Source organism: Antennarius striatus, chromosome 11, assembly GCF_040054535.1.
Source record: "Antennarius striatus isolate MH-2024 chromosome 11, ASM4005453v1, whole genome shotgun sequence".
Classification (NCBI taxonomy): Eukaryota; Metazoa; Chordata; class Actinopteri; order Lophiiformes; family Antennariidae; genus Antennarius; species Antennarius striatus.
The window spans coordinates 2,191,779-2,204,071 of NC_090786.1; the positions used below are offsets into that span (position 1 = coordinate 2,191,779).

Genomic DNA, 12,293 nt, shown 5'->3' on the forward strand with positions numbered 1-12,293 from the left:
TTACACAGCAACGGCTAACCATAAAAACAATTTTATTAAGTTATAAACACGCTTTACATGATGTCACTGTTTCCAAGCGGGAGCCAGGATGGAGCTGGTTAGCATATCTTAGCATAAATAGTGGAAGAAGAGGAAATTAGCTAACCTTTCAGAAGTCACTGCTAGCAACATTTTTGTTCCACCCACAATAACTCTAACCTTTGGGCAGAGGCTGGTTTCCTGTTCCCGCCTTTTTCTCGTCTATGCTAAGCCGACAATGTTCTGACGTCAACTTTTCTCTTACAGGAACTCAAAACTGAAAATTTAGCCTTTATTTACTCGTTACATTGATGTACGAGTCAGAAAGTTTCTTAATCCACAAACGTCTTGGAGCCCCTTTAGCAGGGAAGCTAGCAGGTAGCTTAACTAGCGGCTATAGCGAGGGTTTAAATAATAATAATGTTGGTTTCTGGATGTTTCCGACCAATCAGAGACATGAAATGTTTAGAATCAGTCTGGAAGCTTTTAAAAAACTTGTCTTCTTCTGGTGTTTTAGCAGCTCAGAAGCTCCAGAAACGTTTCACGGAAAAGGAAACTTGACTTTCCGTCATACTGAGATAACTGAATGAACGTTTTCCGGGTTAGCTCCTCCTTACAGCTTCGTTTTCAGTTTCGTTTCGTTTCCTTCAGGTTTCTTCTAGTTGGAGTTCTGGTTTTATTTTTTTAATCTCAGACTTAAGCTGGACTCCACCGGTTCTTTGGCGTTCCTTCTGACCACCTCAGCCGGTCGCTATGATTCTGAAGGTGCTCTGGAATAAAGCAAACGTTATTTCAAATGTGATTCAAAACAAACTCAGTGCTGTCTGAGACTCCGCCCCCTCCCGGGAGCTTCCCATCAGTCAACCGATTGGTCCAGAGAGCCCTCAGGTGGTCTGTGGAGCAGCATTACCACCAACAGATTGTCTTCTGACTCCGCCCTTGCCTCCCCCTTGAGTTCTAGCCACACCTCCTCCCCCTCCCACATCCGTAGGGGACTCATCCCGGAAACAGGCCCCGCCTCCGTGACTTCCTGCTCCATTAAAGACATCAAAGCCCCCCCAGAGCCTCTCCTGAGGAGCATCCGAGTGGGACCTGGGGTCAGGTCCAAGGTGACCACGAACAGGTAGATCCCGTCTGACGGAGCTCTGAAGGCGCCGGAGTCGGAGTAGAACCGACCCCCGTCATTGGACGGTTCAAACTGGATCACGCCGTTGGTGATCGTCAGAGGAGATTGAGCCACGAGCAGCGGGAGGACTTCTGATTGGCTGGTTAGGACAGGAGGACCACCTGTGGATAACGGGAGGGTCAAACACCTGAGGGTACCTGGAGGTCCTGGTTTAAGGTTCTTCAGACCTGAGAGCTCATCACTTACCTGATGACGCCCTCCTGTTTCTGTGGTTCCCTCTTCCTCCTCCTCCTCTCTTCTTCTCCTTCCTGCCGTCCTTGTTCTTCATCATCTGCCACAGCTTGTCCAGCTCCAGCGTTGCCTCCGATCCCGCCAGAACGTCGGCGTTGCTGAAGACGTTCTTGAACACCCTCAGATGTTCCTCAAGCCCTCTCTTCAACCACGTCACCTCCGCCTGCAGTTTGGCCTCCAGACCTTCGAGTGGCGCCTCCTTCTCAGAAGCATTGGAGTGTTTCTCCTCCAGCCGGAGAACCTTCAACACCAACTCCTCCACCCTTTTCTCCAGGTTCCACAGATCACTGCCGTCTCCTCCGGGCGCCACGTGCCTCACCGGCGGGTGGAGGAGCTGACGCTCCCGGGCTGGAACGTCTTTGCTGCTCCTCTTCCTGGTGCCGCCAGGGGGTGGGGCATCGAGGAAGACGTGGGAGGAGCTAGCAGGTTGGTCTGCAGGTGGAACCTCCTCACCACCACCTGAAAGAAGGAGCAAAAACTGAATGAGAGATGAGAAAGAGTGATGATCGTGAAGAACTGACGGAGATCCGGCTCTTATCCAGAGTGTTACTAGATTAGCTACAAAACAAAAAACACGTTGTTGAATATAGCTGTTTATTCGTAAAAAAAACCTATTTTCCTTTTTTTCAGTGTTGCTTTTGTTGTTTTACAGAAGTAAACAACTTTTGGGATGTTTGAGGCATCATTAAAGCTAAAACTATTAGCGTCAAAGTCTCGACAAAAAGTTGGTTTTCTCCATTTTTTGGCCAAGAACGGGTGTTTTTTGCTGAAACCAACCGATGTTCTACTGCTGATAACTCAAGAAACCAAAAGGCTAAAAACAAACTTTTTCGTGGTGAAAGAAGAGTCTAAACTTCTTTTTAAAATGTTTTCATTGTGTTTCGAGTCATAGAACTCAAGATTCTCTGGGGCGTGAAAATCAGTCAAATTGCTCCAAAACGCTGGTAGGATGAGGAACTCTACCGGCAGTGAATGAGTTAAATAGAGGCTGTAGCTGAAACAGCTGATTTGTGAGTGAAACAAACCAACCCCCCCATGAGAACCAATGGTTTGTGAGCATTGGCCCCCCCCAGGCGGGTCCTACCTGGCCTGCTGCCCATCTGGGCCGCGATGCTCCTCAGCTGCTCCTTCAGGACCGGGATGGAATGGGCCTCCTGGTCCTGGACCGGCCACTCCAGGAACTCCAGCACCTCCTCCCCCAGCAGGAGCTCCAGCACGTCGCTGTGGCGGATGGCGTCCTTCAGCAGCGAGTTGAAGGAGCCGGACAGGTGCACCATGTCCTCCTCCAGCTTCCTGTTTGCCTCCTTCAGGCCCGAAACGTCGGCCAGGCCCGCCCTCACCGACACCCCCAGCTGGGTCAGGTTCTGGTCCAGCATCCCGGTTCTGGTCTGATCCAAGGCCAGAGACTCCTTCACCTGCAGGACCACGTACGAAATGGGACCAGAACCCAAAGCCAACCCCCCCCCCCCCCCAAGTCTCGCCCGTCGATCTCAGAGGGGTGTCAGGCTTTTATTTTGGCGGGGATTTTATTCGTCCTACCTGCTGGAGACCCTGTTGGAGCGCTTCCACCGCCGGCTCCCAATCGCCGGCCTCGCCCCACTGCCCCACCTCCTCCACAGACAACCGGTTCTCATTGGCCAGCTCCGTCACGTTGGCGACGCCCCCTTCCAGACGGGCCACGGCGGCCTTCAGTGCCTTGCAGTCGCAGTCGGCGGAGGCGTTGTGCTTGTAGAGGACGGTGTAGAGGTAGTCCACGTCCACGTCCATCTCTTGCAGCCGCTCGCCCTGCTGGCTCAGGTTCCCCGCCAGCTGCCCCACCCGCTTTAGCACCGCCTCCTTGGACGCCTCCACCTCCAGCCCCGTCTCCATGAACAGGATCTGGCCGTTCCGCGCCGTCTGGTTGAGCTGCTTCTCCAGCTGCTTGAAGTTCTGCTTCAGCTGCTGGACGTCCCACGAGGTCACCTCCGCGTCGTCCGTCAGCGCCCCCACCTGGACGCACCATGAAGGGGGTCACATGACACGGTTGTAACCAGTTTAATCTGGTTTTAGTTCAGATCTGACCCACCTTCACCGTGTTGTTCACCACCATGTTGTCCAGACGTTCCACCGCCTCCCAGAGCGCCGACGTGTCCGCAACCTGCAACTGCTTGGTGGGCGGGGCCTGATCCTCGAGGGGCGGATTCAGATTCAGCTTCATGTCGTCCAGCGTGGCGTTCATGGCCTGTAGGCTGACCTGGGATCAGAAACGGACCGGTTCCAGCGTCACACGCTAAAACAATTTTTTTTTGGCGGGACAATGCGTTCACCGACCTGCAGCAGCTTCTGGTGCCGCTTCAGCTTCATATCGACGTCCGTCTTGAAGCTGGTGAGGTTGTAGTGCAGCATTGCATGCTGGGAGTGCAGCCTGGCCTCCACGTCGGCCCTCTGGGCGTCCATCCGCCTACGGACCTCCCGGATTTCCCCGAACACGTCGTTCAGTTTGGCGTCCAGGCGCTCCGCCGCATCCTCGTCCATCTCGGGGGGGTCGGGGGGCCCCGCCTGATGCTCCGCCCCCATCCGGGCCACGTCGCGTGCCAAGTCGTCCACCCGCCGGGTCAAGTGGTCCAGCGAGCGGTTGAAGCCCTCCAGGACGGGCTGGAGCTGCGACATCAACAGCGCCATCATGTGGGGGGCGGGGAGGGGGGCGGGCGCTTCCAGTTCATCTGCGACCAATCAAAGAAATTTAATCACGTCAAAATATTTTTGGAAAGGGACCGAAACCGATCCGTCCCGGAGAGGCTGTGACGCAACTGTCGCCATGGGGATCAAAGAAAACTGTTTTCCCTCCGTCTCCCTGGAGACGGGGATAAAATCGGAATTAGAATCTGAGACTCGTCCGGTGAGAACGACCGAGTTCGAGGTCACTTCCTGTGCCCACAAGGCGGCGCCGTGCCAACCGCTCGTGGTAAACAAGTAGGCGTGGCCACATCGGATTGTTTCGACCACTTCCTGTTTGTTTCTGAAGGTCCTTACGTTGCCGTGACGATGAGTGATGAATGTAAAGCGGGATCCGTCAGACTGGTCTGTTGGGTGGTTTCACCTCCAAGCTTGGGCCCTAAAGCGCCGTATCCCGGTGATTGATGGGCCCCTGGGGGCCGGCTGTGGGGCCCCAACTGGAACCGGTTTAGGAACATAAACATCAGCTCGGCCCTCGGCGAGCAAAACAATCCAGCAGGAAAGAAAAAGCGAAAAACAACCCGGGTTTGTGTGACGGTTCTGACCCGATGTGGGGGCGTTGGAGGGAGGGGCCTTAAGCTCCAGCTGGACCTCATTCAGTGTGGGACCCCTCCCTTAGGGCCCCCCCCCTGGGTCCATCTGAGTCTGGTGATATTTATGGACTCTATCATCCTGAGGAGCCTCGAGATTCAAACCAGTGATTCAACACTCTCTGTTTTCATTGGGACTAAACCAACATGGGGGGGGTCAACCAGAGGTCAAAGGTGATGCTCAGTGGGAGGGGTCAGGTCACATCCGCCTCCAGGTGTGGCGCCGACGAATCAGCTGGCACCGATTCTGTCCAATGATTTACTGAAACCAACTGAGACGACTTCCTGTTCAGACAGAACGCCATTTATGAGGCTCCGCCTCCAAACAGCAGGACAACACTTCAAGGAGGCGGAGCCTCAGGAGAACGTGTGTGTACTCATCAGTACTACTTCCTGTATAATCTTCAGTACTCTGTACTTTAAACTAATTGGAAGTATGTTCTTGGAATAAGTTATTGAAGCTCTTGAAGTAAGTATGTACTAGGAAGTAAATACTAGAATGTACAAATGCTTCAATAAGTACGTACTAGGCAGTGTGCACTTGAAATAAATACATTTTGAATATGTTGTTGTTGAGTAAGTACATCCTTGGACATATATCAAAGAATGTTCATACATGAAACAAGTACATACTAGTAAAGTCTTTCCGAACAATTGTGTAAACATAGAGGCTTATGCTGAAGAATAATGAGAACAAGTGTATACTAAGACAAGACAGTAAAAAGTAAGGACTAAGTAAGGGCCTTTACAGGGAAGTACATACCTGGAAAAAGTGTGTATGTAAGTTAAGACAAATAAGTTTGCATTTGGAATCAGCACTTTCTAGTAAGTACATACTAGAAAGTACATATTAAGAATGTACATGTAGGAATCAGAACATACTAAAAGGCAGTTAATAATTAGGAATTCTGAAGTATATACTAGGACTAGATCTCTACTACAGAGTACAGACTACAAATAAGTGTGCTGTAGCAGATACATACGAGGAAGTACGTGATAGCATAAGTACACGCTAGTATGTACTAGTACATATTCAGAAGTGTGTACTAGGATTATGTGCTATCAATAAGTAATAATAATATAATACGTACTTTAAGTTGTAAATACGCTCATACTTCTAGTGTATACTGCAGCACAAGCAAGTATGTAATGATGACCTCAAGCCTTCAGAGGTCAGAGGAGACTCGTCCAAAGGACGGCAGGAAGACAGGATGTCCTGTGGAGGAAGTGTGTGTCTGTGTCCTCTAGGATGTGAATCAGCAGTCAGGACTGTCCTTCACGTCAACCATCTTTACTTCAAAGATCAGCTAACAGAAACCTAAAGCTGCCCCCCCGCCCCCCCACAAAGACAGATGGTCAAGGGATGCTTCCACAGTAAAACAGCGCAGCAGTTCAAAAAACATCCAAGAAGAAGAGACTAGTTCAAACACCTGAAGGGGGAGGAGTCAGCACTGACGGTCTCTGTCACATCGAGCTGAAACTCACCTGGGGGGTCTGGTTCTGGCTGTCTGTGGTCCCGGTGGTCCAGATGGTCCTGATGGTGCCGGTGGTCCTGATGGGTCTGGTGGTCCTGGTGGTCCTGATGGGTCTGGTGGTCCTGATGGGTCTGGTGGTCCTGATGGGTCTGGTGGTCCTGGTGGTCCTGATGGGTCTGGTGGTCCTGGTGGTCCTGATAGGTCTGGTGGTCCCGGTGGTCCTGATGTGTGTGTGTTTCCTGCTTCGGGGTGTGAGGAGGACCACGTGTGGTGTTGTGCTGGTCGTCCGGGTAACCGGTGTGGTGGTCGTTCTGCTCGCCGTTGGGGTTCACCTGGTGGTGCTGGAGACGCTGCTGGACCCCTGAAACGGAAGACCCCCTCAGTCTCACCTGACCTAAAGAACCTCTACAGCAGAACCGAGGTCTGGGGCCGCCCCGACGGCCCTCTAGGGCCACCTGTGGCCCTGATCCAGGACCGGTCCGGCCCCTGTGACTCATTCCTACCGCTAGTATTTTAGTTGTTCCTGTTATTGTGTCCCGCCCACTTCTTGTTGATGCTTTCATTACGCTGCGACAGGAAGTGGGTGTGGCCTGAGCCCTGGTGGGAGCAGACCAGACCATGTGGAGGGGTATGAGTCACTTCCTGTTGCTCTGCCTCTGCAGGTCAAAGGTGCGGTTCTTTCCACAAACGTGGACCGATGGGGTTCTCAGAACCGGTCCTGGTACCGACCGGGAGGTCGTGTGTGTGTGTGTGTGTGTGTGTGTGTGTGTGTGTGTGTTTACAGCTGGACGTTTCAGGTGTTTGTTTGTTTGGTTCCTTAAAGGTTCCAATAGCAACACGGCAGCTAAAGTTAGCATCTAGGTTTAGCGTAGCTACAGCTAGCGCCGTGCGCTCAGCAGAAACGGTGGCAAACTCAGTGAAGTCATGAAATTAATAAAGATTAAACAAATAAAAAAGTAAAAAATATTTTTTTAAAATTAGAAAGTATAAAACTGTTTAAAAAAACTTATATTAAATATTAAATATTAATATTAAATAAAGTTTAAAAAAAAAAGTAAAAAAAATAATAGCAAGTTGTTTTTTTTAATGTTTTTTTTACATGTTTATGACTGTGTGTGTGTGTTGGTGAGGGGCGGGTCTTGGCCGTGGGTCTCCGGAAGTGACTCACATTCACCCATGACCCTGGTGGGAGTCGGGGGAGGGGGGGTGGAACCTCCCCCTGACCCGGGTTATCAAAGCGGAGTTCTGCTCTGACTCCACAGCTTCCTCACTTTGTTAAAAAGGAATGAGTCAGAGTGTCCTGACATGGGGGTGTGGGGATGGGGGCTTTCGTGGGGGGGCGGTGGGGCTGCTTCACAGTAAAAGCCCCGCCAGGTGCTTTTATTGTGACGAACTTAAAGGTAAACAAAATGAAATGGGGATTAAACCTGAACTGTGTGTGTGTGTGGGGGGGGGGGGGGGGTCACCGCACCTGGAGCTTGGAGGTGTGTCCTCATCTCGGATCCTCCAATCAGAGCAGAGCTTCCAGGATCCTCAGAGACTGTGAGGAAAAACACACACACACAAACAAACACTTTAATTATCCACGTCATCCTGTCATATGGAGGCTGGCCTGTTGCCATGGCGACCGTGTTCCCGCCCACCTGTGTCCTCGCAGTTTTCTCCCCCGTGTCCCTGACAGCAGCGCCACAGCAGAGCGCTGAAGATCTGCTGCTTCTGCCTGTAGATGGGCCGCATGGACAGCTTATACCTGCGCACACACACACACACACACACACACACACACACACACACACACACACACACACACACACATTTAATTTAGTTTCTCTGATCTGGTTCTGTTATTTTTAGATGTGATATTTTAAAAATTTGACGAGCAGGAAGTTTCCCGACAGGAAGTTGTTCCTGTCTGGAGGCGGGCCGGATAAAAACGGACTTGTGAGAGTTTATCAGGCTTTCATGTTGCCATGGCGCCGCTGGTGTCTGCTTATGATGGGATGTGTGTGGCGCCGGGATACTCACATGACCAGCTGGCAGTCAGGCGTCCCGCTCGGACAGGGACTCTGGGACTTGATGGTGTATTTCTCCGTTCCACACGCCACCGCCGTGGTGACCACACGCTTCTGCACAAACGCACACCAGTTCCTGCACACACACACACACACACACACACACACACACACACACGTTTTTACTTCCCGTTGGGGTCAGAGGTCAACCGTGTTCTGACCCGTCATAAAACGTGTCCGAACACATGTTCAGTCTGCTGTTACCATGACAACGCACTGCTGAGCATCATCAGAACCTGACAGGAAGTGGACGATCTTTTTTTTTTTTTTTTAACGATTTATTTCAATTAAACCATAATGAAAACAAAGCAGACAGTAACCGTGGAGACCGACGTGACAACAAAACAAACAGCTAAATGCTAACTAACAAACATAAACTCTTGCTAGCTGAGTCCCGCCTCCTCGCCGCTTGCGATTCCTCCTCCTTCCTTCCTGTCTCTTCACACCCAGATAAACATCAGTCCTTCTTCTCTTCCTGAGAGGCTCATGTTCTTCCATCGGGGTGGGGGGGGGGGGCAAACAGATCCACCATCAGATGTGGGGAGTTTTCCGTGCCTGAACCCAAAACCCTTCAGGTGGACTAGTAAGGAGAATTACTAGCAGGATTATTAGCGGTCCGCTGACCAGAACCTTCATGCACAGGTGGGTTCTGGGTATTTAAAGGCGCTGGAACAACATCAGAGAACTCTGATCCTCCTCCTCAGGTTAATCCTGTCAGTCTGAACTCGGGGCAGCAGCTCACGCCTTTTTAGTTTAATCCCAGAACTTTGTTTTGGTTCAATGAAGAAAACATCTGAAAATGTTCTGGTCCCAGTTTGACACCAGAGTCCGATGATGATGTCATCAGGATGTCATGATGATGTCAGTCCCTAGAGATGAGGGACTGTTTGGATCTGAAGGGTTCATCCTCTGGAGTCCTGCAGTCTGTGGTGAGTTCACTGCCCACAATAACAGTAGGAAATAGTCAAACGGTCCTGGTTAGTTCAGGGCCTCTACTAACAGTAGGAAAGTAGAGTGTGATGAGTTTACTGCCTGTAATAACATTTGAACAGTAGGACGGTAGTTGTTAGTTCAGGGTCTGTAATAACAGTAGGACTTTATAGTGTCTGTGGTTACTTCAGGGCCTGTAATAACAGTAGGACTTTATAGTGTCTATGGTTACTTCAGTGCCCGTAATAACAATAGGACTTCATAGTGTCTGCGTTTAGGGTCTGTAATAACAGTAGGACCTTAGAGCGTCTGAGGTTAGTTCAGGGTCTGTAATAACAATAGGATTTTATAGTGTCTGTGTTTAGTTCAGGGTCTGTAATAACAGCAGGACCTTAGAGCGTCTGAGGTTACTTCAGGGTCTGTAATAACAATAGGATTTTATAGTGTCTGTGTTTAGTTCAGGGTCTGTAATAACAGCAGGACCTTAGAGCGTCTGAAGTTAGTTCAGGGTCTGTAATAACAATAGGACTTTATAGCGTCTGCGGTTAGTTCAGGGTCTCCAGTCACTGTAGGACAGTAGAGCGTCTGCGGTTAGTTCAGGGCCTGTAATAACGATAGGACCTTATAGCGTCTGCGGTTAGTTCAGGGCCTGTAATAACGATAGGACCTTATAGCGTCTGCGGTTAGTTCAGGGCCTGTCGTGCTTCTGAAGACTCCCTCATCTGGGGGGCCAGCTGTGGTTCCCGTCTCCTGATAACGGCTGGACGGGCAGACGATGCCTTCATGGTCTCGTAATCGTCAGATCTCTTTGATGTGGAGCTGAGCTGCAGAGGAGCGTTTGTTTCGTTCACCTGCATGTTTGGGGTCCAGAGGAGATTTACGGCCCACAAAAACCAACAACAAACGTTTTCCTCCAACAATTCATCAGCGCTGAACTGCCTGCTGACCTTTGACCTGTGAAGCATGTCTACCCCGCCCCTGTCCACCCTGACCAATCAGCTGCCACCCTTCTGAGATAACACTGAAACAAGCTGCAGCGACAGCAGAACGGCGTCATTGAAGCCCCCCCTCATTGGCCGGAAGCCCCCATTGGCCAGAAGCCCTGATTGGCCGGAAGCCCTGATTGGCTCCCGGCCAATGGAGGCGTGTTTTGCTAAGATCCCTCTGGGATCGTTTGGTCGTCCTGGCGGGTCGGATAACCGCCGCCACACATGGCAGCAGTCTGCTCTGACATCACCGACGTCATGTGACCAATGGATGGAGAGCTAGCTAGCAGTTAGCCGCTAACACCTCGACTCACCGCGTTAGCGCGCTAACTAGGATCAGAACACAAACACCCCGCCTCCCCCCTCACTGGACCAACCTGGGGGGGGTCGTGCCTTTACTTGACCTTTGACTCCCGCCTGATCCGTCAGAAAACATCAAAGCCGCTAAAGTAATCGATTACATGTTGACTGAAGGTAAACAAATAAACAAAAACATTTCCAGGTGAAAACGCGATGCAGACTAATCAACACTAATCAATACTGGTTTCCGATCGACTGATCGATCAGAAAACACCAGGAAGTGACAGATATTCGCGTTACTTCGACATAAAAGCTTAAATATTGATAGAATGATCGGTTTGATCGACTGATCGGTTCACTATTGATTTCTGATCGATCAGAACTCACCCGGTCCGGGCCGGTCCGGCTCCTCTCTCTCCCGGCGGGGGGGATTCCGTGGCGTCGGGGGGAAACCTCTGTAGGTGGCTGGGGAACGCCCCCCCCCCTCCTCCGGCTCTTCCCCCGGCCCCCCCTCGTCCTCGCGGCCCCCCCTCCTCCGTCTCCACCTCGGGGTCCCGGGCTCGGACCTCAGAGCGAACGCCAACCAGCAGCCCCAGAACCAGAAGCAGCCCCCCCACCATGACGGCTCCGGTCAGCAGCAGAGAGTGGAGCTGGCTCCACCGCCAGCTGCCTTTAAACAGCTGGGGGGGGGGGAGGCCACGCCTCCTGTTTCCTCACCAGGCAGAGACAGGAAACGCCTTCCAGAAATGCCCCCCCCTCACCTCAACCCCCCCCACCCCCAGGAAGGCTGAACAATCACACATGTCTGTTCAGCTGGTCTGACCCCCCCAGCAGCGTTTGGTTGAATCCAGTCCTGAAGAAGAGGAGACCCCCCAGCTCCGTGGGGGTCTTCAGTCTGGGTTTGTTTTCCAACAGGTGGGAGGATCTGACCAATCAGAGGCCAGCTCCACCCCCCCTACAAAGGGGTGTGTCTAGGGACAGGTAGGTGGGTCCTGGGGGGCCACACTGACCTGTTCACACAAGAGGAAGAGGGGCTAGAGGAGGGTGGAGATATTGATGACCCCGCCCCTCTCACCCCCCCTACAGAAAACCAGATGTGGATGGGGGCGGAGTCTATGGATCAGACACACTCATTGGTTCAGGTGGATGAAGGCGTGATGATGTCAGAGCTGCAGGTGTGGAACAGCAGCGGGGGGGGGGGGTCACAAGGTAGAGGTCATCGGTCATCGGGGGGGTACAAAGGGGGGTGGAGTGAACTCTTCTTCATTCTGTCTTTTCCTGTTGAACAGATAAGACCAGAGGAAGTTCCTTTGCCCCGCCCACCACCACCCCTTAGCCCCACCCCCCACCCTAACTCCACCCCCTCTGCTGGGGGCGGTTCGTCTAACTTCAAGGGACCTGAAGAGTGACGTTGGCATTTATGCTTCAAGAACATACCCCCCCCCCCCCGACACACACACACACACACACACACACACACACACACACACACACACACACACACACACACACACACACACACACACACACACACGTCTTTCACACGTTGTTCTGAGAATCGGAGTTGAAGGAGAGGAGAGCTTCCTGTTCGTGTTGAGTCAGGGACTTTTCCACTGGGGGGGGTATGATTCGTTGGCTGGGGGGGTGGTTGTTGGGTGGGTGGGGGCTGTTTCCGTGGATTGTTTCACAGCCGTGAGGAGATGGAGGGCGGGGGGGGGGCAACGAAATGTCGTAAGAGAAAGTGTGGAGAGACATGGATCGCATTACTATGGGGTGTAGGGTGTGTGTGG

The 12,293-nt window shown here is 51.9% G+C and overlaps 1 protein-coding gene across 1 annotated transcript; it reads right to left on the reverse strand.

Moving 5' to 3' along the window:
- Positions 1-15: 15 nt before the first annotated feature.
- mmrn2a (multimerin 2a) lies at positions 16-11,123 on the reverse strand. Its single transcript, XM_068328002.1, has 11 exons — positions 10,891-11,123; positions 8,241-8,363; positions 7,859-7,965; positions 7,687-7,755; positions 6,226-6,576; positions 3,746-4,137; positions 3,501-3,668; positions 2,975-3,424; positions 2,520-2,850; positions 1,391-1,894; positions 16-1,305 (listed from the first exon to the last, which is right to left on the reverse strand). The coding sequence occupies exons 1-11, from the start codon at positions 11,121-11,123 to the stop codon at positions 875-877; spliced, it is 3,159 nt and encodes a 1,052-aa protein (XP_068184103.1). The 3' UTR covers positions 16-874.
- Positions 11,124-12,293: the final 1,170 nt, after the last annotated feature.

Coding starts and splice junctions, on each gene's coding strand:
- mmrn2a (XM_068328002.1), bottom strand. CDS start 11,123: ATGGTGGGGGGGCTGCTTCTGGTTCTGGGGCTGCTGGTTGGCGTTCGC. Junction 3,669..3,745: donor GGCACCAGAAGCTGCTGCAG/GTCGGTGAACGC, acceptor TTCTGATCCCAG/GTCAGCCTACAGGCCATGAA. Junction 2,851..2,974: donor TCCAACAGGGTCTCCAGCAG/GTAGGACGAATA, acceptor GTGGTCCTGCAG/GTGAAGGAGTCTCTGGCCTT.